The sequence below is a fragment of the Maylandia zebra genome, linkage group LG14 (assembly GCF_041146795.1).
Source record: "Maylandia zebra isolate NMK-2024a linkage group LG14, Mzebra_GT3a, whole genome shotgun sequence".
Lineage (NCBI taxonomy): Eukaryota > Metazoa > Chordata > Actinopteri > Cichliformes > Cichlidae > Maylandia > Maylandia zebra.
In genome coordinates this window covers 36,306,150-36,333,216 of record NC_135180.1, presented here as the reverse complement: position 1 = coordinate 36,333,216, position 27,067 = coordinate 36,306,150, and the positions used below count along the sequence as shown (strand labels likewise).

The 27,067-nt window shown below is 41.3% G+C and overlaps 2 protein-coding genes across 10 annotated transcripts in view; one reads left to right on the top strand and one right to left on the bottom strand.

Moving 5' to 3' along the window:
* myo7aa (myosin VIIAa) overlaps nt 1–7,305 on the top strand; it is a 59,200-nt gene extending 51,895 nt beyond the window's left edge. For all 8 annotated transcript variants that reach the window (XM_076873459.1, XM_076873455.1, XM_076873454.1 and 5 more), the window contains 3 exons: nt 732–815; nt 925–1,044; nt 3,067–7,305. In XM_076873459.1, coding sequence (XP_076729574.1) covers nt 732–815; nt 925–1,044; nt 3,067–3,159 — 297 coding nt within the window. In that variant the 3' untranslated portion in view covers nt 3,160–7,305. The remainder of the gene's footprint in view (nt 1–731; nt 816–924; nt 1,045–3,066) is intronic.
* Nucleotides 7,306–7,360: 55 nt separating this feature from the next.
* Nucleotides 7,361–27,067, bottom strand: part of LOC101483676 (glycerophosphodiester phosphodiesterase domain-containing protein 5) — an 83,340-nt gene continuing 63,633 nt past the window's right edge. The window contains exons 9-18 of one of the 2 annotated variants that reach the window (XM_076873453.1): nt 23,754–23,899; nt 22,009–22,091; nt 20,294–20,444; nt 19,808–20,026; nt 19,472–19,629; nt 17,828–17,975; nt 15,727–15,809; nt 14,586–14,665; nt 13,715–13,852; nt 7,361–12,417 (exon numbers count right to left, since the gene is read on the bottom strand). In XM_076873453.1, coding sequence (XP_076729568.1) covers nt 13,758–13,852; nt 14,586–14,665; nt 15,727–15,809; nt 17,828–17,975; nt 19,472–19,629; nt 19,808–20,026; nt 20,294–20,444; nt 22,009–22,091; nt 23,754–23,899 — 1,163 coding nt within the window. In that variant the 3' untranslated portion in view covers nt 7,361–12,417; nt 13,715–13,757. The remainder of the gene's footprint in view (nt 12,418–13,714; nt 13,853–14,585; nt 14,666–15,726; nt 15,810–17,827; nt 17,976–19,471; nt 19,630–19,807; nt 20,027–20,293; nt 20,445–22,008; nt 22,092–23,753; nt 23,900–27,067) is intronic. The other variant, XM_076873452.1, reaches the window with a different exon arrangement.

The following is a 27,067-nucleotide window of genomic DNA, read 5'->3' as shown; positions in this document are numbered from 1 at the left end:
AGTCTTTGTCAAACGTCTCTGGACTTCTCGAACTCCCACCTCAAAGTAAAAAATAACGAAATTGGAATAAACGCAGACAGGTGAAGCATGCAGACTTTACTGTAGGCTGATTCACAGAAAAATAAGGCAATAAATAATCATTCTGCCATTTTCCTTCAGGCTGCTTCAGTAGTTGTGGATGATCTACATCAAATTGACTACAGATTGTGTTAGTGGCTCAGTTAGATTTACTTGTTTCAGTTAGTTTTTATTAGTTTTCAGTCTTAGTTTTCTCTCAGTTAAAGTAATGGGTACTGTTTGTTAAGGGCAAAGTTCAGAGCAGGTATGACACAGGCTGTAGTTATGCAGACAAATGTTCCAACGCCTCCTAATGCTGGCTACAAACTGAGATGTGTGTTTATTTTAGTTATCAATAATAACTTTCACGTTAATGAGAGGTCAGTTTGATTGTGCAGGGCGCCATAACAGACAGAAAACCAACACGTCCAGTGTGAGCGCCGAGCACTCTGCCAGCTGTTTACAGCTGTGAACATGAAGGAGCAAAAGCGGGATGATGATGGATGGAAGAATCAGTGCTGTGTAGTCTGCGCCTGCCATCTGAAACACCTGATTACACAAACAGAGTCCACATTTATGCTACAAACTACAGAGAAACGCGACAGTTTTACATGTAAGGTTAGAGATGATTAGTGAATATTTACCCATCCTAACATGTGGCTTCTGTCTTTTAGCAAACCACAGAGCCCAACTACCCGGAGATCCTGCTGATCGCCATCAACAAGCATGGAGTCAGTCTCATTGACCCCAAGTCAAAGGTTCGTTAATAATCATAACTCCCGGCATACGTATCGGTTATGTTTTAGCCGCTGCGCTCGTTAACCTGTTAAGCCGGTGCAGTAGCTTTGATGACCTCTGTGTCTGCAGGACATCCTGACCACTCACCCCTTCACCAAGATCTCCAACTGGAGCAGCGGGAACACCTATTTCCACATCACCATCGGCAACCTGGTCAGAGGAAGCAAACTGCTGTGTGAGACCTCACTGGTGGGTGCCAGCAATGAACACTTAAACACACACACACTTACTTTTGTTCTATGTTTGATTTACTAAGAGTTCAGGTGCTTGAGCTGGGAGTCAGAGGTTTAGAAGGTGGAGCATTGCTGCGTTACGAGTATTCACAGTGAAAGTCCTGTGGGTATTTTATTCATACAACACTTTTTAACCCTGTCATGCATGAATGATGGCAACCTCAATCAGGATTTTTTTCTTAGTTATTTTTATTCATCTTTAGGCATAAAAAGATAAATAAAACTACTTAAGAAAAAAGTCCTGATTGAGGTTGCCATCATTCATGCATGACAGGGTTAAATAACAATTACAATGAAACGCGTCACACATCTGTAGTAACATTAAATGACCAGTGTGTGTGCCATACATTTTCACACCTGAGCCTAAAACTCTCGCGGCCCAGTACTAAAACGACTCACGGACCGGTACCGGCCCGGGGATTGGGGACCGCTGCATGAAAGGCTTAAGCAGGATTCGATTGTTGTCGCAGCTCTAAAAGTGTCGGTGGTGAGTGGAGCATTTTACAGTCCCAAAATCTTTTCTTTTTGAATAAACTTAAAAAAAAAAATTTAAATTAGGAAAGTCTCACGAATTCTAAAAAAAGACTTAGGTTTGTGTTTATCGCTTATTTCTGAGTCTATCATGATTATTGAAACATTAGTTTATCTTATTTTTTTTATTGTTTGATATTTGTTTCCAGTAGAAAGTGTGTGTTTGTTTATTGTAGCTTTATGGTCAAAGGAGCTTGTAAAGAAAAGCGTCTGGACTTCTTTAAGTTACTTGAAGACGTTTCACCTCTCATCCGAGAAGCTCCTTCAGTTCTAAGGTCAAATGGTGGAGAGTCCCAGATATAAACCTAGTGGGAGTTTCCCCCCACAGAGGGACAAAAGGACCCCCTGATGATCCTCTAATCGCCTGAGCCAAGGTGTGAAACTGGGTGTGGGTCCCAATCAGCCAGAGTTTCGGGTGTGTTCATTGTGAAACCTGGCCCCACCTTATCATGCGAATTCCTGAGGTCAGCTGGCCCAGGATGTGAGTGGGCGTTAAGGCGTCTGGGAAGGGATCTCAAAACTGGATTATAGATGGCAGAGAGTTGGTGTCGTAAACTACCGCCTCTGTTCAAAGATGGTCGCTCACAGTGGACATAGATGCTTCTTTCACTCCTCTTTCAAACCATCTGTCCTCTCTGTCCAAAATGTGAACATTGGCATCCTCGAAAGAGTGTCCTTTATCCTTAAGATGCAGATGGACTGCTGAGTCTTGTCCTGTGGAGGTGGCTCTTCTGTGTTGTGCCATGCGCTTGTGAAGTGGCTGTTTGGTCTCTCCAATGTAGAGGTCTGGGCATTCCTCGCTGCACTGTACAGCTGCTGAAAGAGAAGTGAAAGAAGCCATCTATGTCCACTGTGAGCGACCGTCTTTGAACAGAGGCGGTGGTTTACGACACCAACTCTCTGCCATCTATAATCCAGTTTTGAGATCCCTCCCCAGACGCCTTAACGCCCACTCACATCCTGGGCCATCTGACCTCAGGAATTCGCATGATAAGGTGGGGCCAGGTTTCACAATGAACACACCCGAAACTCTGGCTGATTGGGACCCACACCCAGTTTCACACCTTGGCTCAGGCGATTAGAGGATCATCAGGGGGTCCTTTTGTCCCTCTGTGGGGGGAAACTCCCACTGGGTTTAAATGTGGGACTCTCCACCATTTGACCTTAGAACTGAAGAAGCTTCTCGGATGAGAGGTGAAACGTCTTCAAGCAACTTAAAGAAGTCCAGACGCTTTTCTTTGCAAGCTCCTTTGACTACGATGACCTGGATGACTGAGAACCTTCACAGACATTGTAGCTTTGTTTTATAGTATAGTTAAACTTGATTGTATCAGTTTATTTATTCTTTCCACTTAAATGAAACCAAAAAAAAGGGAATTATGTAAAACTATAATAAAAAATGTGATTGGAGTGGAGAGGTCAGCTGACTGTGTGATTAAACCTTCAGGGCTACAAGATGGATGACCTGCTGACCTCCTACATCAGCCAAATGTTGACCACCATGAACAAGCACCGGTCAGGGCGGGGCCACAGCAAGTGAACTTCTTACTGGCAGGAGGCCACTGAGCTCATCCGCCTCTTACGTCCTATTGGCCAGCACTGCAGCTGGGGGCGGACCTTTACCAGCCACCTTTGGAGGATGAGCCGCAGTCCTTCTGCTAGCACAGAAGGGTCAAAGTTCACCTGGGAGAGTTCGAATGCTAGCGGCAGCAGCGACCCCGGCGAAGGCCCCAGCAACAATTACCACTACAGCTATGATGAAGACGAGCCGTCCAGTGAGGATGACTACCTCTGAACTGTCCTTTCTGACTGCGTCACCTTAAGAAGACGCTGTCATCGTCAGGTCTGAGCCTTAAGTACACACTGCAGTGACCCTGAACATGACCCTGTATTAGCACTTTATGCTAACCTGACTTCTAATTGAGCATTTTTACATATTAGCATAGCAACACGCTAATGCGCCAGACTGCTGTAAGGGGATATTTGACTGTTAACAGGGTTTGTGCAGGTTTTAGAGAGCATTAAAGCCTCTTACTTTTGCCCAATGTTTACGATATCACGTGTTTCAGATGTCACACCTGTGGGGACCCCCTGCCTCATTATAAGCTCATCAAATCCATCCATTAAAGTTCACTTGTACATGTTTAGGTCAAACTAATGGACTGACTACTCCTTTACATGTTTTAATACATACACAGATAATAAATTATTTTAGGCCATTTCTTGCTGATTCCTTTTGTTTCTTCAGCACTTTCACAAATAATTTGATGAACTCTGCAGACATCTAAATTACCCCAGAAGGAGTTAAAATGCACAGAAACATTCAGCGGAGACATGAGGCTGAAGAGTCAGAACTCATCAAACTGAGGCTGATTTTAAAAAGTAGCTCAGAGTGTAGAAAAAGATTATCTGAGATCACAAAAACCATCCAGCCTGAGAGCGTAAAAACAGCGTAGTCTTTTAAAGACGTATATTTTCTCATCTCTCACTGAGTAAATGTTTGTTCTTTGAATTACTCGATCCGTCCATCTTATCCAGATGATTAAATAGCTGTAGTTTCATATGCAGCATTAACAGGAACTTACATTTCAGTAAATTTAACATCAATGATTTTCAAACTGATATTAGACTGTATATTAATTTTTAATAAAAGGGCTAAAAAGGTCTTAAATTTAGCTGGTAACTCTGTAAATACCCTGAAACACACATTTGTCATTCGTTAGTTTCATGTGTGTAAATTAGAGCCTTACAGCAGATTTAGCGATTTGTTTTTTGAGCATCTTGAAATACTCAAAGTCAAAAAGTTTACGGCTTTTCTTTGATACAACACTTCCTGGAAGTCAAGGTCAGACACATTTGAGATTTTATGTTCATGTGTATCGTCTGCTCTTATTGGGTTCCAGTTCATCATTTGTTTTTAGTAGTTCTTTCCCTGACCTTAGGTCCAAACTGAGAGGAGGCCAGAGGGGTGTACTACGATGGCTTAGTGGGCCATGTCGAGCTTAAAGTCAGAGTTTCCTCTGTCATGAAAGTGGCTCTGTTTAACTGGCACAATAACCTGGTCAGGAGCAGGTTTTGTGCTCAGAGTTAAGTCACTGACTCATATTTACATCATGCTTTAAGTGCAATATGAATCCTCTGCTGTGGGAATACGTTTGATATGCAACTTGTTAAGCTGCACTTTACTACCATGACAAACTTACAGCAGCATAAACTCTGCATGGCATTGACATGTGAATCTGCATGTACTCAGCTGGTAATACAGGAAATGTTTTTATAAGTGCTCCTCATTTACAGTTTAGTCTGCTTTACACTGCTGCAATTGCAGCATCTAGAACCCAGAACACACACTAAGATTATTCAAGTATTTCACTGTTTAAATGTGTCCAGTTTAAGGTTTCAGAGCTCTGATGTGCAGCCGTCAGGTTAGAAATAATCAGCAGCGCAGAGTGCGCTTGGCTTGAATTAAAATATTCAAATTTGTACCACTATTTTTATCATCTGTGACTTTAAAGTAGGTGTCACTCACGGGGATCATTTTCTGTGGATAAAGTCACATGACGTGACTTTGGTTTCAGGTTTTTCTTTGTCCAGCTGACACAAAGAAAACCTGGCTGTGGTGAACGTCCTTCGTAGCACACCTCTGAGCTTATTTAAAACTTTTCTGTTGTTTTTGTGACACTAAATTGACCTGTAACATGTTTTTAATCTTTAGGTTAATGACTTCAGTGTGTCACAGTTTAATACAGGGGATTATTTTAATACTCATGGTTTATGTTTACACTTTTTATTTCTTTACAACTGTTCAGTTTTACATTTTTGCCTGTATTGTGTCATTTCTGTGAGAGCTGCTGCTTCTTCCTGTATGAGGCTTTTACATTCTAGTTTGTAAAAATGTTCTCAAAGGTCACTTGTTAGCTGGTTATGGGGTTTCCAGCTGAATCTCAGTTTTCCTAATATGGATGAGTTCTATCTTTTGAACTGGAATTGACCTAATCAGGATCAAAGCCAATACTGTCCTGATGAGTAATGTGGACCCTGAGTTAAAACAAACTACCATCAGTCACGTCACTTTTTCCTGCCTTTAAAACAGGCTTGGTCAACTCCAGTCCTCGAGGGCCGGTGTCCTGCAGGTTTTAGATCTCACTCTGGGTCTACACACCTGAATCAAATGATTAATTCATTACCAGGCCTCTGGAGAACTGCAAGGTATGTCGAGAAGGTAATTTAACTATTTAAATCGGGTGTATTGAATCAAGGACACATCTAAAACCTGCAGGCCACTGGCCCTTGAGACCTAGAGTTCCCCCGCCCCTGGTTTAAAGTAAACTTTGCCTACCTACTTGTGTAAGTCTTTAAATCTTTATTATCCAGCGAATGAGAAATTTGGATGTTACACAGCCCTTATAGCAAGGGGGATATAAAAATATAGAAGGAAGACACAAAGTAAATGTCCTCTCCTGCTAAAACATGCTGTTAAAAACGCTGATATTTTCACTGTTACATAAATCTTAAATACACACTTTGACCTGTAAAGGTCGCCATTACTCTGGTTATACGCCACGGCAATCATCATCATTTTTGATGTTTACGAGGTACAAAGAAAAACCACACTTGCTGATTTCTGTTGGAACTCCCAGTTAAAGTAAAATAAGAGTACATTTGGAAGTTGCAAACTATGGATATTAAGTTCGAGTTCCCTTTTAATACATATTAAAGGTTTTAGATGCAAAATCCATTTAGACCTGTACTCAGGCATTCAAGTACAATTTGTCCAAAGTATTAGCAAATCATTACTGAGTAACTATAGATTAGCTCATGAAAGTCCTATTAATGAGAACAACTAATGAATTTAACAGAAGCAAACGCGTAGCTCCATATCAAGGCTGAGCTCCTGGAAATGTACAGAGACTCAGTTTCACTGTTCTTGCAGGTACAGATGCTAAGTCAGATATCAATTAAAAATACTACAATAAAGGTCTCATGGTTCAGTTTTTGACTTTCGTTTGTGTAATAAATTTATGTCGAAGCTGCTGGTGTCTCAGACTTGAGTGTCCGGTGGCGTCGGTCTGGTGGTGCAGGGGCTCGGTGTGAGTCGCTAAGTTTGATATTTTAACCTAAACTATGATCCACTAAATCTAACTGAACAGAAGGTAAAGGTAATAAAAATGATCTGCATGTTTATCATAAAGTTGCAACAAACCTATCCACAATCAGTAAACACTGTTGATAGTTAATTAACCTTTTTATAGTTATTTGCTCTGAATTTACAATTTATTAAGGTTTACATGATTGTTGTGTTTGAAATTCCAGCCTGGTTCTTTTTTTAACCTCATTACGTCGACCTGTTGAACCCTTCATTCTTCTGGTAACCAGCTCTGGGCTTTTGTCTGTATAATAAACTGGTGTTTGTAACTGTGCCAATCAGCCCATTTGATACATTCACGTTTGAAGTTTTTGCCTTTTGTGTTTCTGTTTTCAGAGTATTAGTCTGTGTTTTGACTCTGATTGTGTAACTCATCATCCTGACTTCCTGTAGTGTTTGTGTAACGTGTGCTCTCACTTTTGTACAAAGCACTCAGTAAATTTGGATTCAACTTAATTTCACTACTGTAATATTCAAAACAAGTATGATCAGTCAAACGTCTGAAATACTAAAAGATTAAAATGTCTTACTAAAGTTGGATTTCTGGTCTACTGCTACTTTGTACTGCGTGTCTGTAAAATTCAAGAATCAAACCTTCTGTTTGTAATGTTTAATACCAGGTGACGGCAGCATTTCATCAGATAAGTTACAGTAAAGCAAAATAATTTCCTTTAAAATAAAATATTGCAGGTCAGAACAGCACAATGTAAAAAAACCAGAACATATTTAACATTTTGAAAGATTAGCATCTGAACTATGATACTAGTTTTATAATATTACATTATATCACAGATCACTTCTCAGCACCAAGTGTGAAGCTCATTATTCAAAAACAACACTAAGCGATACATAAGATTTGATGCTCTCGCTCTTTTCAGTGACTTTTATCATTTAACACCTCAGAGGTCCCACTTTGCCTGTAAATGTCTCTTACATCCGTAACATTAAAAGATGAGTCACATTTAAAGAGCAGCCAATGAACAGAACCTCTGTGTGCAGACAGGACCCCTCCAGGATCGACGAACCAAACAACTAACAGACAGCCTCAGTTGTACCCGCTTAAAAATGTTTGCACTCCTGCAGGAATGAAGACAGCAAAGCAGAGACGCTGCACTGACTACGAAACGAAATCTTTCCAAGCACCAGATAATCCAGATCATCAGTCTTTATTAAAGGTGGCCTGTTTTGGACGGTTTAACCCCTCAACCCGGAGAGGCCTGAAGTCTCAGTGAGTCTTAAACTTTATCACCTAAAGTATCAAACAGGATGCCTGAATTCATTTTGTAGTTTTGGCTGGACAGTTCTCATCTTTCAGGAACCATTTGAATTTTGTCTCTAGCATAAACTGTAAGAGTTGCTTGTAAAACGGGCCCACTGCTGGGCCAAAGTGCGACGACCCGACTGCCTGCTGATGGCGCTGTGTGCCCAGCTGCTTGTTGACTTTTTTCTTAACTGAAAAACTGGCATAAAAGGGGCTTTCTCAAACACATGCCGACTTAAACACGTCTGTCCGCCCATTATTGGTGGTAACAATCGATTTTTTTAAAACCCATTAATGATTAGTGGATAATTATTTCTGTATGAAGAATCCGGGTCTCGTCATAAATGCTATAACCAGCAAAGCACCGTAAGACGAATAGGATGGACTGGATTTTCAGGCATCAATCGCACAAAGCTACTCTCGTAGCTTTCTTTGGTCAAAAGTCACAAAATATCAACTACGTTTTTATGATTTTGAGTAGATTTTATTTGCAATTAGCATGTTGATAAACGTATTACACAGATTTCTTTGATGCTGTTTGTTTGCTGCCTGTCCTGTGAAATTCCAGCAGTTCCTCTGGATGCTCGAGTATTACTCAACTAAAAACGGCTGTTTACAGAAACTAGTTAAAACATCAAGCTTACACAGCAGATCAGCCACTGTCAAACACCAACTACACATTCAGATTACAGTGCATCGTGACTGTTTGAGCTCTAATCATTCGGAGGTCTTGTGTCTCCCTGCCCTCTGCTGGACCAAACCCAGCCCTCTGTGGGCCCAACATGGGAGTCCAGTGTGGTGCAGAACAGGGAAAGCTGCAAGTCTGCTCGAGAGCAGCTCCAAGTTTCCAACAAAATCATTTATTCAAATCTATGAATTGATTAAAATTGGAGAAATTTGGCACAAAACCCTCTTTTGAAAACTACCGTTTGAATTTGCTAAGGACACCTGGTGTCAGACTTCAACTGCCTCGTTGCATATATAAGTGGTAGATTTCAGCTGTCCTGTTTAATTCTGACTTTTTTGAAGATTTTTGGAGGAGAGTACTTAAATGAATTATCATTTACTGAAGTCTGCAGCTGGGAATTTACTGAAAACTGTGCAGATTTTAACACTATAGGAAAATAATGACAGCTGCCAGCGTTACCCTCAACCTCTCAGAAGATGCACCCGTGGTAACAATGTTGCTTCGTTCTCCTCCATTCACAAACTGTGTCCATGCCACCGGCCTGCCCGGCAGGGTGACGATAACGTCCCATCAGGCTTTTACTGCTGAGGGGTACAAAGTCTTATTTTGTGCCTTAATTAAGACACGAGACACTTAATTTACTTCTCATTATCAGTGTTACGACCCTGATTAGGGGACAGGAGGGGAGTAACATACAAGATTGGTCAAAGCTAACAAAACTGTCTCTGTCCTGTTGCTCTTCACCCTGAATGTTTAGAGCTGAGCCTGCAGACACTGACATAAAGCACTGCAGACGGGAGTTGGCAAATAAAGGATGGATAAAAGCACTGGAGGTACAAAAAAAGAAAAAAAAACAGCAGCAAATTACTTTTTACGCCAAGTCGACAGGTTTCCAGTGTTTTGTTTTTACTCACATTTCCACACAGAAATTGGTCCATTAAACATGTGCTTGTAGCAAAGACTGCACTTTTAGCATAATGAGTCACCATTGGAGAATTTTTAGAAACTATTTTGTATTTTCTAAATAAGAATCCGGCACATTTACGTATGATGTGCGATCAAAGTGATGAAAAACAAATCCGCTTACAGCAGAAAAGCCAAGGCCGCATCACCCTGCAAAGCTGACAAGACGCTCTGCATTTCATCGCTGAAATCAGTTTAAGTTAAGACAACACAGTACAGATTCAGTGTGTAGCCAGGAAATACTGGGTATATATTTGAAGACAACGCTGATACTGCACTTATCACCTCATTAAAGTAGTCTGGTTTCTCTGACACTGATACCACACTTGGCACTGATGAGACACCAAAATAAAATTACCAGCAGCAAGTTTTAAAAAAAAAAACCCCGCGTGTCGGGCAGTTTGTGCCGCTGGCACGTTTTACTAACAAACAGACTTTTCTTGCAGTCAGTATTCTCACATCAAAGAAAGTCCACAAGGCTGCTGAAAGGAGAGGCAATGAGGGAGGCAGTGTGACTAAAATAGAGCCATGCGGACGGTTAAAAGGATTTAGGAGCTTAGATTTAGATTCAGCCCCCACTTTACTCAACACAACACCATAAACAAGTTTGTTCTTGGTGGCTCTGCAGCGCCTGCTCCACAATAACCCCCAACATCAGGTCTGTTTAACCATGTGATCACCTAACCTGGAAGAGGTGCGACTCTGTTCATTTGAATTGCTTCAGTCAAGCCACTAAACTTATAAACCTCTCTGCATTGCAAGAGGGGTTTTCAAAAGCTTGTGAGAGTGATTGTTTTGACAAACTGAAGCAGACTTGGGTTTGAATCTGAGTGAAGAGCAGTGGTGGGGAATATACACAGTCAGCTGCAGACATCACAGAGCGGTGTTCATTCATAATGTCTCTGAAGTCTGCTCAAAGTCTGCCCAACCGCCCCCGCAGGCCTCCACACGGAGACTCCTGCTTTATATCAGATAAGAAAATTTACATCACCTGGACCAAAGTGGACCCCAGCAAACTGATGGATCCATAAACTGTAAAAGACTTAAAAAACACACACACACACACACACACACACACACACACACACACACACACACACACACACACAGCAAAGATGAAGGGCTGTGAGTGGCACGTTGACCCAATCACATTCAAAACCAGTACAGGTAAAAAGCCAATGAGAGTCCTTGATCTACAAAACTAACTTCACACCTGGTACCATCCACCGCCAGGTGTGTTTGACACGGTGACAGAGCGACTGAAATAAGATAAAACAAAAGCTGATTGGATGCAGACAAACTGAATGTTTAGTTTGTCACCATCATTACATTTTGCAGATTCCTTGTAAACCTCTGCAGGCTGACAGCAGCCGCCGTCTCTCTCGAGCAGTGATGCCTGCAGCATGCAGGGGGAGCCTACAGTAGGACGTTTAAACCACTACATTTATCTTAAAGCTCTAGTTATTAATTGCAGGTTTAGACTATTACTATAAAAAAATAAACCTACTGATTAATTATGCTATAGTACTTATAGATTAAGCTAACCAGCAATATATAGAGATATATGTATATATAAACTAATTTAAATGACTTTTTCCCCACGGTGGTAAAACAGATCTGACCCTGGGAAAAATGTCATGTTGGACATACAGCCAAAAATCTGCATACTTTTTGGAAACTTAATATTACATTCACTTTAGTACACAGATGAACTGTACCCTTCCCGAGCCTTTGGTTTACATTCTTTCTGTCAGTCCAACAGTGTCGAGTTCACACACTGAATCTAGCAATTCAGACACACAAATGATCATTTAAGACATGGTTTAAGGTTTTTGTCTGATGCACCTGATGTCTGTACAGCTGAAAATGAAAAAGCACAGCTCATATGTAAGAGTCCATTTCATTTCTTCTGTGTTTACAGTTTATCACAGAGCGTCTCTGATCAACATTCGGTCCTTCATCAGCGAGCAGACGCACAAAGGTGACTGATGGATCACTGCAGCTGCAGACGTTCATTATTTTGTTCGTTCACCGTGCCGAATGACCAGAAATGAAAACGTCCTCATCCTCTGGTCTCGTCTTTAACTGTCCTCACTTTGAGGAATTTAATGGCATCATGAGATTACAGTATGGAAACGGACACCCCAGGGCGCGTGTCCACACTCCATTTGCTTCATCTCTGATGGGAAATGAATGAAGGCTTTTTATTTCCAGCTGTTCGTCTTCCACAGGCGGCCCACCCACAGACCGAGAGGATGACAGATGGAGAATAGAGTGTGCCGTCTACTTTCTGCTCTCTCTGTCATGACTTCCAAACATTTTTAGTTTTCATTTGTTTGTTAAAAGGTGGTGTCACAAATTTCTGTGCACTGCTCGGAGTTTTCCATCAAAATGTGAAGACAAATGCTGTGTTGGCTGCTCACACTGTCAAGTCCCATCAATCCACATCGATTTTGTGGGTGTTAAACTGATGCTAAGTAATAGACTGACTATTATAAGCAACAATAATTAAATAACAAAAGCTTAAGATCAGAGAGTTTGACAGGCCTTCATCACACTCTCAACAAGGACTTTTTCCATCTCTTATCTGTCCTTTCCTGACTTGCACCTTCCTTTTTTAATCTCCCTCCCTCTCACTCCTCTGTGATGGTGGGCAGGTGAGGGGTGCTGGGTGAAGTAGGCATGCTCCGTAAATCAGGCCGGACAGTGACGCTGGAGATGGACCAAACATCGCTGAGCTCTGCAAAACAGAAAAACCCAAACAGTGTTCAGTGAGTTCACGACAACAGTTTATACTGTCACATGGTGTCAGCATGGTGGGAATTAATACAAAGGTGAAACTGGAGGTCAGAGGACTTAAGGAAAGAAGGAAGGACAGCATAAATGACGGGGTACACTACTGAGGTAAGTGCATGATACACAAGCACAAATCCTGCAGATCATTATTTTCCAATTTGTAATTATTGTACAGCAGCGGGTCTCAAACAGCGTGCTGTGACACAAACTCCAATATTCTGGCAAATCACATATTACTGCCATATGCAGCTGCACAATGAGTAATAAATTACTTTTTTCTTATTTCCAGTCCTTTCAGTAGGAAGTCATTTACTGCAGAACAAAGTCACAAAACAAAATTCTTTCAAAGGGAACCACATCCTGTTTGGGCCGTTTCAGTGTCACACATTAAAAACTCCAGAGTGTGATGAGGGGATGGAGGAGATGTGCTCGTGGAACTTTTTGCGAAGAAAAGAAATTTTGTGTCACATCATGAAGAGTCTTCATCTGACAGTGAAGTCAAAAGAACTGCTGATGTGACAAATGGTAGTGAGGATCTTTTTCAGATATAACTACCACCTAAAAAACGCTAATGCTTCAAATTATCCTTATTGTGACCACCTCGGCAGTCTGCAATGTCAGCGAGGACGGAGAGAGCAAACAACTTCTGTTTCAGACTGACACTGTCAGTGAAAGATCGTTATCATAAGAGCTGGGTGTCCAGATATGACCGAGCCATTGTCAACATTTTTTTAAACTGACAAGTCCACAGTGTGCAAACGTAAAGGCACTAGATCAGGTGTAAACAGAGATCAGAGGCACCGCCCCTCCAAAAAAGACTGTAGTCTAACATCCTGAGGTGTTTGAGGGAGAACAGAACAGAGGCGATGTTTATTCCTCCTCTTCCACCCTTTTCACCAGCTCTGCCTCAGTGAAACTTCAGGCACTTCCTTAGAATAAAAACCAAAATTGAAGGAGTGCTGTTTTAACGTGGCAGCGCTCACAGAGAAGGACTGAATCTGCAGAGTGATCTAAAAACAGCAGCTGCACTGAAACAGTTCGGAGGTGCACGACAAGATGATCTTGAACTGTCTTTTTAATTTTAAGGGGCTATGTTCTTGAACTTTTTAAAAACTTTCATAACAGCTAATGATCTTTGTAGTTTCACAGAGTTTCATATGATTTCCATGGATGATGGAAAGCAGTTTTTCAGCAGGAAACACAGAAAGATGCACATTAAAAACAGGGTTCATGACTCATACAAGGTTCTTGGAGGGACGACATGCAGGGCTGACATGCGGGGGGTCATGGGTTGAAGACCAGGGGGAGGGAGACAAGGGCTCCAGGAGGAGGGTCAGAGTGAAGAGTGCTCCAGCGAACACAGATGATCTCGGCGGAGTCTGACACACATGACACATACGACACACAGCAGGAGATCACTGCATGCACAGATGTTTTCATGAAATAGCTACAGTCTTGGTGGCTAGCCTGCTACATAAGAAGCTACAACAGCACTGTGTGGGTGACTATTTCAGCCGTTAAGCACGATCACTGAACAAAGTGAAGGCTGTGAGACTATCACTACTGGCAGAAATCTGAGTGTTTTCCTCACATTTCTGACCGTTCACCAACCAAATATGAGTATGACGTGTAAATCAATGAAATACCAAATTAAATTTTTTTTAAAAAGGACAACCTAATTTTATGACAACATCACCAAACATTTAATTTCCATGTAGTAAAAACCCCTGAATATGTAACACAGTCTTCAATGAATGTAGACTAGCAGCACCTTTAAAGTCTAAGCTAAACCTCAGCCGGGATGAAAGTGACACAGATGTTTACATCTGTTTTCATCAGTTTGTCTTGTCTAGTTGCAGATTCACCAATCATGCAGAACTTTGACCTTTGAACCTTAACGTTCACTCACAGAGTCACACAATAATGGAAGCATCAGGGGAAATAAAGCGTTCAGTATTTGCCCAAGGACACTTCAACGTATCACAGAAAACAGGTAATATCAGCCATGACGGGGACAAAGCATGACAAAGTTACTGGAACACGTGTGTAATCTGCTGAAAGTTGATGTTTCACATTTATCCAGCACTGTGTACAAGAAAAACGTTGTTATACCTGTCCTGAACTTGCTGTATGGTCCATTCTCGTGAGTCTGCCGGCTGCCGGACCAGAAGGGCAGGCCTCGCTCTCTCCACCTGTCACACACACACCGCAAACAGAGATCAGAGCAGCAGAGCGTAACCTGGTGTGCTGCTGTGTTTACCACTGTGCTTTGAGGCTGCTGCATGTAGCAGCTTTGATGTGTACACATGTGAGAGGAGGTCTGGGCGAGCCTCAACTGAAGCCCGCCTATACAAAGAGTGAAGGAAGGAGCAGATGATGAAAGGGGCAACGCAGAAAAAAAAGTACAAATAAAACCACAGAGGATTTTCTTTGTGGTGAAGAGCATCGTCTGTGTGACAGGAAAGACTCCAACTCTCTTCATATCCTCAGTCTAAGGGCTGCTAGTTATAGTCACAAATAGCTAACCTGAAAAAGCTGTGCTTGAGTTCAGATCTAAATTAACCCCTCGTGATCTCGCTGTGAACACAATCTCATGACAAATTCAGTTTGAGTTGATAAAACAAATCGTGGCTGAATATTTGAAAGCACAAAAAAGGCAGCTTCTTTAGATAAAAAGGAGCATTTATCATTATTAATGCTGTTCTTAGTAGCTCATTACTTCGTAATGTATGACTAGACAGATAATCAAAGTTAATAAATCTTTAAATGAAACTGACATCTTACATCAAGAGAAAACCCGCCGAGCGTCACATACTGTGAAATGTGTGCAAATATCAATAAATATAATCAATGTGGCTTTATTGTCATTTTTATAATATTTTAAAAATATTATACTTGAAGATAATTATTATTTGAAGAAGAGATTAAAGTAAATAATTAGACGCAGAATATTAAAACATAATTTTAGGATCTCTTGAAGCTGAACGAAAAAATATTCCGATATTATTTTTGTGTGAAGAAACAAAATGTTTGCTTCCACAAAAGTGAGCCACACCGACTCAGCCCAGCACAGCTTATGCACAGGTTATGGTTAGGTTTAGGGTTAGGGTTAGGCATTCATTTTTAATGGTTAGGGTTAGGGAAACCATTAATATGTCAATGAAGGTCCTCACTAAGATAGCTGAACGGGCTCGTGTGTGTGTGTGTGTGTGTGTGTGTGTGTGTGTGTGTGTGTGTGTGTGTGTGTTCCTACCAGTGGAATATGAAAATTGCAGTGATGAGGAAGGCTGACACCACATCAGTAAGAATCCACATCAGACTATATTCCTCTGGGGTCTAGAGAGACACAATAAAAGGATTTATTACATTTATTAAACAAAGAGTTCTGAGATTTGTTGGGTCACAGATGGAGGAGACTGAGCATTAATACGATTATTCAACACAGTGATGGTAAACGGACTGAACACTCTTATTAAAATAATAATTACACTGGAGCTGGAGCAGGAGAGAAGGTTTATGTAATCAAATGCTCACAGGTACAATCTCCAAACACACACGACACCTGCTGCACAAGCTTCAGTGGATAACAACAAATTTTAGACGTTTTTAGTGAATTACTCAGAGCCTTACCTGAAGCTTGCTGACACAAGCCTAAAAACTGTTTTCATCAGGCATAATGGAAGGTAATTATCTGAAACTAAGGAGAGGGACCACAGCTCAGACACTTCCCTTCTGCTTCTCTGTCATTAGCACATGGGGATCTGTCTCCTCGGGAGCTGCTGCCAGTCCCCTCACAGGCCTTCACCAAACCGCAGCCTCAGTTCATCCTTACACAATCTGCCATTATCTTCTACAAATGCTTTCATATCTAACAGAGTATGTGGTGCCAGCTTGTGAATAACTCTTTAATGAAGCATGCTTGTAACCAATCCTATTACTTTTAACAGTTTCTAAGTTCTAAGAGCCTTCTGGTTTCTTTAACCTCCTAAGACCCGAACTCTTTCACGGCATGCATTTTTAATTTATCTTTTCTATTTGGGCTGATTGGGACCCGATGAATGGAAAAACAAAGAATTATCTTTTTACCTTATTTTGCTCTACAAGGGTCTGACATCCACATATGAGTACATTCATTTTAAATTTCGATAGAACAGTGGTAGTATAATGTCCTCGTAAGTGGATATCAGTAGGGATGGGTACCGTATCCGGTGCCATGATGGCACTGGTTCTGACATAAACGGTAGTAACCAGACCAAAAAGCAGCGCACATTTCGGTGCTTTTTTTCTTGAGATGTCATACACTTTGGATTCTAGCCAATCATTTTACCTTTCCAAGGATAGTAGGCGGGCCTAGGTACATACGTTCTTTTAGGGCAGAGCTACAGATTAAAAATGCCCAAGGCCAAGCGGTCAAAAGTCTGGCTGTACTTCACAGCAAAAGATGCAAACTCAGCTGCCTGCAACAAGTGCTTTAAGCTGATACTGTGATACTGTCAAAGGAGGCAACACCTCAAATCCGATGAAATACCTGGCGACGCATAGCGTTTTTTTAAAAGCCGAGAAATGCACCCGTATTTGATAGCTTGCTGCCAGACCTCACAGCGAGCACATCTACTGCGGGTGGGTTGCCTGTTATCGGACCCAGAGTTAGCAACATCCCCCAAGAACCTGAAGAGGAGAGTCCTGGCCCCTAGCCCTGCCAGTGTAGCAGAAATGATGACGGATGATGATGCAGCAGCAGCCGTTCTTCTCTGGGTGAGTAGCTTAATGTTGTTCGTGTGTAATTTATTTTATTTATTAAATTAATGCATGTAAGGTGAACTAGCAAACACCGTCGTAGTTACATGCGGCCGTCTTCTTGTTTGATGGCAGATACTCCCTTCACCCTGGCCAAAAAGACTAAAATGACCAAAGAAAAAGTGGAAAACAGCTGAACATGAGAGGTTTAGGACAAGTTTTGTGTTTTTTCCATTGTTTAAGCACTGCTTCCAGCCAAGAGTGATACCATATATGCCCTATAGCTGCAGAAAAGGCTAACATTGCTATCTTTTTACAAAAAAAAAAAACAAAAAAAAAAAAACAAACAGCTGAACATGAGAGGTTTTTGGACAAAGTTTGTGTTCTCCATTCTTTAAGCACCGGCACCGTTTCAAAACTACCGGTTTGGCACCGGTATCAGATAAAACCTAAACGATACCCATCCCTAGATATCAGGCCCTTGTAGAGCAAAATGTAGTATTTTGGCCTAGACAACCAACATTTGATGTCCACATATGTGGACGCCAGGTCCTAGGAGGTTAATAAAGTCTAATATGACTGTCTCATAAAAGAATTGGAGGTTTGAATCTGCTCACCATCAGGAACAGCGGCTTGTTGATGTTGGACAGGATGTGGATGGAGTTGGTGGTCACGGACTGCGCTCCAGCACACCAGGCCAGTGTGTAGAGCCAAGGCTGGCTGATCACATACAGGTTAGTGCTGATGTTCACTGACTGGTACTTTCTGGGGGGGGGGGGGGGGGGGGGGGAGAGAGAGAGAGAGAGAGAGATGCAGTTTAGCATGCCAAGCCTTCTCTGACAAAGAGACATCGCCTGGATGGGAGCGCATGCTGCTCTGAAACCTGTTAGCATTGATCGGGCTTTTCCAAATGTGCAAGCTGCCAATTCCATCTGCACTAATGCACGCTCATACCAACAAAGACGTGGGCTTCTGAGGGATTAACTTTTCCACACATTTGCAGCCTTAAATTTAATGAAAGACTGTTACTGATGAAAAAGAAAGCTGTTAAGTTTAACTCTGGTATTCATACATTCTACTGCAGTTTTTCCAGTGAGTCAGTGGCCTGTAAAAGACTTGTAAAAGTTTGACCGCATGCTTTATGCTCTGATTAAAACCTATCAGGCAATAACAGTATGACTCATTCCACCCGTCACCGTTGGTGACAAATAACAGTTGAAACGTTTTCATGAAGATGAATCAGTTGTAACAGTGGAAGATTATTTCAGTCGCCTGTGTAAGTTGTGTTGAAAACTGTCTGTATGTGAGTCACTCCATCTTTCTTTCCAGATTGTTCTCCCACAGCTACTGTTAATGTACAACTACCTCCCTCTCTTATTCTCCTCTCAGCTGGACCCGTCTGTACCTCCTCCACTGCTTCCTTCACGCCTCTACTGAACAAATTCCTCTTTATCCACACTTTCCTCTCCTCACTTCGGCGATGAGCATCTCTCACACCTGCCCTTTATCTCCCTCTCACTTCCCTGAGGTTGTTCTACAAGCACCGAGATGGAGTCACTGAGGAAGCTGCGTCCATCTGTATCTGGGTTACATAACTGCACACATGCACAAACACAAGAGACCAATTCAAAATGTCAAGTTTCTCTCAGTTGGTATAAATAGGGTTGTTTTGCCACTAGATGGATGTGATTGCATAATTGAATGTTTGAACTATGTGCAGGCCATTATATCTGTTGTTGTTTTTCTAGTCTGAACTTACAGACTTGTACAAATAACTATGTTTAATTTGTATTTTAGAAATCAGATTTTGCATGAATAGTTTTTCTGCAGTGCATAAAAAGAAGAAACACAGAGCAGAACTTCCATCACCAGGACATCGGGTCAGGCAAAACCTGAAGAAGCAGCTGATTGTGTTGCTGTTTGTTTGTCACAAAGATGACAGCCAATACATTCAAATGAATGCTATTATTTATATCTGCTTGATTATAATTAAACTCACAATTAAAATTGTGTTGGTTAATATTTGTTTTATCTTTAATGTGTTGTTTGAGTAATTTATGCAAGTTAAAATGACAATTCAAATCATTAACAGCCCTGGTATTGGTTAATAATTCATGAGTGTGAGCATGTGGCCTCTCCTGACACGAATACAACCTAAATCTGAAGAAACTCTGAAATAATTACCGCTGCAGTGATTAACAATCTTTAATTAAAACTGCCTAAGACAGACGTTTAATGTATGCCGTTTATCAGCTCTGTACCGGATCTGTTGCTGAGACATGGTGCTGTAGTGCAGGTTCAGTCTGGTGATGTGTCCGTCTGTCAACTCCTGGATAGAAGCCTTTTCTCCAGAGGTCTGCTGCAGGTGTGGGTCCACAGCCTGGACCTGGTCCCTGTCTTCAGATGGCAGCCACAGGACCTACAGCCACACATAACACAGTGAGCAAACAACACCAGGAAAAATTAACAATAGGAAAAATAAATGCACTGATTGTGTTTGCAGAACGGCACTAGACTGAAACCAAAAATATCCCCATTAAACCAATTTAACGTTATCTTTAAATCAAAGTGCAGATACATTAATCCTGATCAGTTACCTGCGAGGAGTTGATGTGGGCCTGTACCACCTGTAGAGTGGTGTTGATGTATGACAGACTGTATGGGTGTCCAAGCGGTGGCCTGCGCAGGTCGAACAGTACGAGTCTACCACTTCGGGCTGCTACCTCCAGGAACTGGACCAGTGAGGGAATAGACTGGTTCTGGGCCTGGGAGCGGTCTGCCGCAGAGAGGGATGACACGGTGCCAAACGGATCCCTCTGCAAGTGAGAAGCAGAGTGATGGTGAGAGGAAAAAAATCAGGTTGAATTTCACCTGCTCTTAACTTAGAGGGACATTTTCTGTCTTTTTCTTTGGCTTAGTTGTTTATCTGTTGGTCACTGCCAGCAGGAACTCAAACAACATTTGTGAATTCTAAATATCTGTAGGAATGTGTTTCTTCAGTAGTTTCTGTACAGATGATGCATTTCTAAGCCAACAACATGCTGCTGTTGCTCTGTGTTGAGCTGCGTGCGTGCTGGTCATACCGATAAGAACCAATCACCAGCGTTCAACTGCTGCAGCTCGGTCCAAGTGAACATGGAGGCGTCGAGGTGTGTCCTGTTTGGGAAAACCTCCGCGATGTTAGTGGTCCTCTTCAGGGTGGAGTCGTGCATCAGGAAGGGAACACCATCAAAACTACAGACAGAAAGAAATATTCAGTGAGTCACAACACGAGGATTCAAGAAGGAAAAGTAGGACTCCAAGATGAAGGGTAAGTGATACAAGGGAAGAGGAAGTGAAGAGGCAGTAAGGATGACCAGATTCACTGGTCAGCACTGATAATATGACTTCATAACAACAATATGTAGATTTATGATACAAACTGAACCCCAGAATCTGCCCTGCAGACTCTCAGTAAGTTGCACTTATTGAGCTTCAATCCTCTTTCACAAATCTGTTGATGTGGCTGAAGGAATAAAAAAATAAAAAAAAGAAATCGCTGCACTCCTACCAGAAAGCTCACCTTATGAAAGACATTATATAGTGTAGTTACACAACAGGAGCCCAGTATCATGCACAACATAGAAATACAACTCATTCTTATGAAAGCACCACCAGACTCAACAGCACTGGATTAAGCTAACCCGCTGATGTTGAGCCATGCAGCTGATCCTCCTGTTTTCAGGTTGTAAAATGGCGCTAAACGTTTGGTTGTAGGCTCACGGGAGTGCTCACCGCTAATTGGATTAGCATGGCAGTAATCACCTCAGCAATGAGAGAAGCGTGCTAGCATCTGATCTGTGTAATTCAAGAGACTCGGCTGTAGTTCACTGATCACCTGATCTGATCATTTTACCATTAAAGAAACGCCCAGAGGTAACAGTCAGTGTCAAAGGATGCACCGATTGCAGTCATGAGTTTTTGTAATCCTGTAATGTGAGGCTGGCTTTAGATGAGCAATCTTTTCGTGCCATCTGCAGTCTGGATTTTAAGTTACATGCCAGGTTCCAAACTTTCACACTTTTGGTGTGAGACACACTTATTCACTGATTCTTCCTATTGTCAGCAAACAAATAACCCACCAAATAAGCCTCTGAGATAAATAAAGCATATGCCAGCATATATGACTGGTGAGAACACATCCTGTCAGAGGTTATAGGTGGATGCTGGGGTGGTGGAGGGGTTGAGGTAGCAGTAGTACTGACATATTAGAGTGAAAGATGGGAAATTTTCAGCTTAACCCTCCTGTTATGTTGCGGGTCAGATTGACCCAGAACAGAAGAGATGTCACATGTCATCTGCATCATTACAGAAAACGAAAAAAATCAAAATTATAAAAGAAAATTGTAAAATAATCAATGCCAGTGTTTCTGACACTTTTGGATGAGTAAATTTGCCCCGGGTCAAATTAACCCAGGAGCATAATCGGTGTTCCTGGAAACCAACATAACAGGAGGGTTAAGAAAGAAAGACTGCTACGCTTGTTATGGGCATACAATACGACGCAGCTCAAGTGGTGCATCTGAACTAGCTTGAACCAGCAGTTATCCTGAGCACCATCAGACCTGCTGGGACATTTTACTTTAAGTAACTCTGTAACACTGAGACTGGTCCTTGTAACCAGGAAGTCAAGTTTATAATGAATTTTGTAGATTAAATTCAAGATCTATCTGTTTTTACAGCAGTGACATTACTGTGTGCAATTCACATGCTCCATAAATAAAAGAGTGAGATAAAAAAAATCAGTAGGATGACACACCTGATGGTGACATCAGTCTCCAGTCCTTCTCCTCCAGCTTCCACTGCCTTCTCAAAAGACATCACAGTGTTCTCCGGAGCGAGCTACAGAAAAACAAGCAACAATTTCAGAAGGGATTGTTGGAATGGAATTCCATGCTATGCTTTATATTAACTAAAATGCCATATAACCATAAAGTGCCGTATTAAGTCGACACGGCCCTGAAAATAAAGGCATTAGACTACGTGTCCTTGGGGGTAGAAAGCTGTAGACTCTTGCTCACGCTTGCCTGGGAGAAAGTAGATAAGAGGGGACCATCTTCTAGTGGAAAGTTACTGAAACACTTGTTTAGACTAGAGAGGGACCAGCAGATTGATTGTTTGATTGTAACTGATTGTTTATTCCGAGATGAAAAACTCAAAGGGGATATTGCACTGTTTTATGATGCATGATACTACTGATTTATAAGAAATACTGTTTGCAGAGAATCATGGCCTTATTTGTCTGATTAGAAAGAACAAAACATACTGCACAGGAAGCCGAGGTCATAACTTAGGCTTAGTCTGGAAGGGGGCCGAAGCTATAAGAATGTGAGAAACAGTCAGACACTTCGAGATTTTGCCGGACACCCTCCTGTGCAAATCTCCCATCCGGACGTTTATGCCTAAAGGGTTGTATGGTATAAAGAGATTGTTGATTGAGCATTAAACACCAAGTGTTGTTCTTCTTTCAGCCCAAAGATCAAAGAATTGGGGCATTTAACAGGATCCAACCATCGCCCTGATCAGACATATTCTAACAGGATTGCACACAGGATGCTGCAGAAGCAAAATCAGTTTCCAAAACGTCAATCTGGATATCAGCCTGTTTTCTTTTCCTCATTACATCGTGAGCTTTAGAGTATCTGCTGAGCTACTGGGCACAACTTAATATAAGCTGTTTATATTTATTTCTGATCTACAACAAGCAGCACAACTGTTAGAACTGTCACAGCTGACATTAACTTAGATGGAAACCTACTTCCACGACAGAGTTTACCTCCTATGATGTTAATAAGCTCAGACGCATGTTGAATAACAAATATCCACTTTCCCTGCTGCCACCTGCATGAACATTACAGCCAACAGGTGGATTTTCCCGTTTCACAGCTAGCCAAACAACGAGGAAACACTGACTGTTTAGGAGACACAGAGTGAAAGTGGACAGCACATCTTTGGTTTCTTAACATGAAACTCTTTGCTGTAGCCAGGGGGAGTACCAAAGTGACCCTCTTAGACTTGTTAGTTTTAATCTTGTTTTCCACTGAGGTTCACTGGTTTTCTAATATAATGTAAGTCTATGAGCCGCTATGTTACATCTATGCAAGTTTGTGAGAGCAGGGCTTCATGGTGCAAATTAATCTTTGTACACGTGGTGTTTAATGTCCACTTTAACTCCAAGTGGAAATTTTTTTAATGACTTTATTTTAGGGCAAAGTCAAAAAACTGTTTGGCAGTTTATTTTTTAAATGCCCCATAAGTAGGATGGCAAAGGGTCCAATTTGTCCCAGTGGATGGAAATGCAAGGTGTGAAACTGCAGCGTGGATCATTGTTTTCTATTTTTACATAACTGCACTGCGATTCTTGATGTGATGATGTCAGCGTTATGATGCGTACATTACCCAAAGGGAGGCTAATCCACAATCACACAAGTTAAAATATTTTGCAAACTTACTTTAGGAATAAACAAAATCAGATCAGATGATAATGGTTTAATTCAGCCTCACCATTGGAGCTCCTCTGTGCCCAATGAGAGTAGGGGCAGGTCCCAGAGTTCCCGCCTCTTTGATGCAGGGCGAGTACATTCCCAGAGGAACCAAGTAGAGCGAGAACAGCACGGACAGAAAGAGTCCCAGGACGGCCACCTGACGGACTAAATGCCACAAAAATAAATAAACGGTCATGAAACAGGAGCGTACTACTGCATACTACTGTCCAAATATTCTGCACATAAAATACACGCATTCTGCTGTAATTTGTGCAATTCACATGTAAACAAATCCTAATACTAACAAGCATAAAACTTCACAGTTACAGGAGTGCTATGCAGTAGAAACTGGAACTTAATCAGGATAATATGGAGTAAATCTTTCTTGATAGGATCAACATAGTGCTTAACAACAGCAGCCATATGGGCAACACAGGGAAGTCTGGACAGAGAGCAAATACAAAGACCTGAATTGTAGCCTCTTAAATACAGATAATAATAATAAGACTATTCTATGAGTTTTTATAGTAACTTCATGCAAGACTGTGTATAGTTTAAACTTTACAACAGGCAGAATAGCCTTTTTTAATTGTCTTCCCTGATGAATAAAAGATATCTTACCCCACTCATCACCCCACCCTCTGAATCCACCCCGAACACCATGTTACCCCAGAATTCGTCTGTTCGACACAGAAAGCTGACAAATAAAGCACCAGAGGTCAGCAGGACTAAGATTTTAATGAGGGGTAAGTTGCCTCCAACTAGGCTGAAACAAATCACGTCTTCACTAATAAACGAGGCTCTGAGTTTGTTTCATTTAGAGAAACTCTGCAGGCAGCACCGGTTTATTCTGTGCAGGTCAAATTAAAAGGTGAGACCAGAATAAGGACTATTTAGACGGTTGCAGCAAAAACAATAAATCTGTAACTGTGTGAGGACTGCCTGTATTTAATATATCAATTTATTAGTATCAAGAATATCACTTATTATTGAGTCAGGTTAACAAGGGAAAGAAAATATTTAAAAAAAATCTTTGGTTATACATTACTGTGCACAAATCTTGAGTGACCCCACATTTCTTTATAATTTGCTAGGAAGATGGAAATGAGTGCAGCCATACATGTACACAGCAGAGTTTGCACGATTCTAAGAAGCTTCAATATTTGGTATGGCTGCCTTTATAAAGCCCGAGCCCACTCTGGTAGCTTTCTTCTAGTTTGTTTAAGTAGTTTTCAGAGACTTCAGGAGACTTGGCTCAACTGAAGAACAAATGCATCTCTCTGTGTCAAGTCTCTGATGGGTTTTTTTCCCCATTTCTTCATCTGCTGTTGATAGTTTTTAAGCTTTAAAGACCTACCACCTCTTTTGCCCTCCATTTGTCAAGTGTCCTCAACCATACCGAGCTATGCTACATTTTCAGCTAATGCCTCTTTGCCACACCGTGTTGCAGTGTGCATATTTTTTGTACATTAAACTAAAAAAAAAGGGAACATGTTGTGTTTTTTGTGACCCACCGCTAATAAGAAAGTGCCTAAAAATTCAATTTAAAATGTGATCTTTCTAAGTTGTCAGTTATGTGTTGATACCACACTGGGTCACAGTGTAAGTATTGCATCAAATTAGTAAAATATATAATTAAAATGTTGCACAAAATCCTCACACCAGTGCTGCTACTCCATGTCTTTCATTAGAGCATCAAAAAGCAGAACAAAGGTTTGGCATTTTGCACAGGAACAGGATTAATGCCCCGAGCAAGACAGCGTTGGCAAGCCCTGCTGTGGCCTCTATGTGTATATATATCTATGCACGAGAGCTATGACTACTGCTGAGTCATTTGACCAAGGAAGGAAGGCCAATTTTACACTTCCCTGCTACAGATAAAAGCCAGATTTAAGTGGGACTTTTTGTGGTCATTGTGGCATTAATAGAGAGAGAAATTCTGCCCTTTTGGGAAATGTCAACAGGTGCTCCTTTGTCAGCGTCCCACTAAAGAGTCTCAGCATGACTAAGCACAGACACTCCTACTGCTGCCCCGTCTGTCTCCTCTTTGAACAACCTGCCCAAAACCATCAGAAACCATCAGCTACTGTTACAAACATCATCAAAATAGAGGACAGACATTTTGCTTTTCTTTCACAGGAATCCTTACCAATGTTTAAACCAATCCTAAATTAAATAAAGTCATAGATTTAACCGAGTATAATAAACGCACATAGCTTCAAAGTCTGGATTATTTTCTAATGACCAACAGGAGGCAATGACTATGGGACATCCAGTTTCCTGATAAGTTGTTGGGCTTAATCGCTAGTTGGAAATTATTACGTATGGCACATGGCTCATTTTACAGGTTTTAATAGCTTTAATAGTTCTCCCAGTATCCAGTTTAACTTTGTCCAGATGTTTATCTCAAAACATTAAAGAGGACTAAGCCATATTACACAATCTGCTTCTGCTAGCACAGACCCCTGACACGAGTCTGCATCCTTCTGCCCGCTAAATCACCATAGCAACAAGAGAAAGTACCAACAGAGAGAAGAGAGAGAGAAGAGACATGGAGGTCAAAGCCATTCAGCAGAGAGGAAATGACATGACACAAGACAGAAAGCAACCTGAAGACAGGTTAAAAGAAACAGATGGCAGCTAAAGGGGCAGAGCTGGCAGGGCACGAGATCAGAATGACCTCGAGACCAATAAAAACAGACTCAGTTTGCAGGAAAATTACTCAAATGAAAACCCTTTTGTGCCTAACGGTGGCTGGAGGGAGATCTACAGGTTGATAAGCTTTGACAGAAAAGGAAGGATTTGCTCAGGAGTACAACTTTTGCAGCCAAAAAGCCAATAAAGAAATTCCCTAAGATCCTTCAGCCTATTTTCTCTTTCAGTTACTGTACTTATATGCTGCATATACCTATTTCTATTCTTCTCTCTTTCCCAACTATCTGATACTCTGGCTTTTAAAAGAGAACAAGTTCTAAACTGAGACAAAAATGTGCTTTTTGTTCCCTTTATTATAATAAAACATAAAAACATAGTTTTTTTAAAGGGTGTAGTTCTGGTGTAGCATTATCAAATATTTAACTACTTTTCATGTGATTTTGATTCACGAGTTCTTCCATGTAGATCTACATACGAGATATGATTAAAAACCTATAAAATCAAGCATATACAGTGGGGCAAAAAAGTATTTAGTCAGCCACCGATTGTGCAAGTTCCCCCACTTAAAATGATGACAGAGGGCAACAAAGGAGTGGCTCCGTAAGAAGCATTTGAAAGTCCTGGAGTGGCCTAGCCAGTCTCCAGACCTCAACCCCATAGAAAATCTGTGGCGGGAGT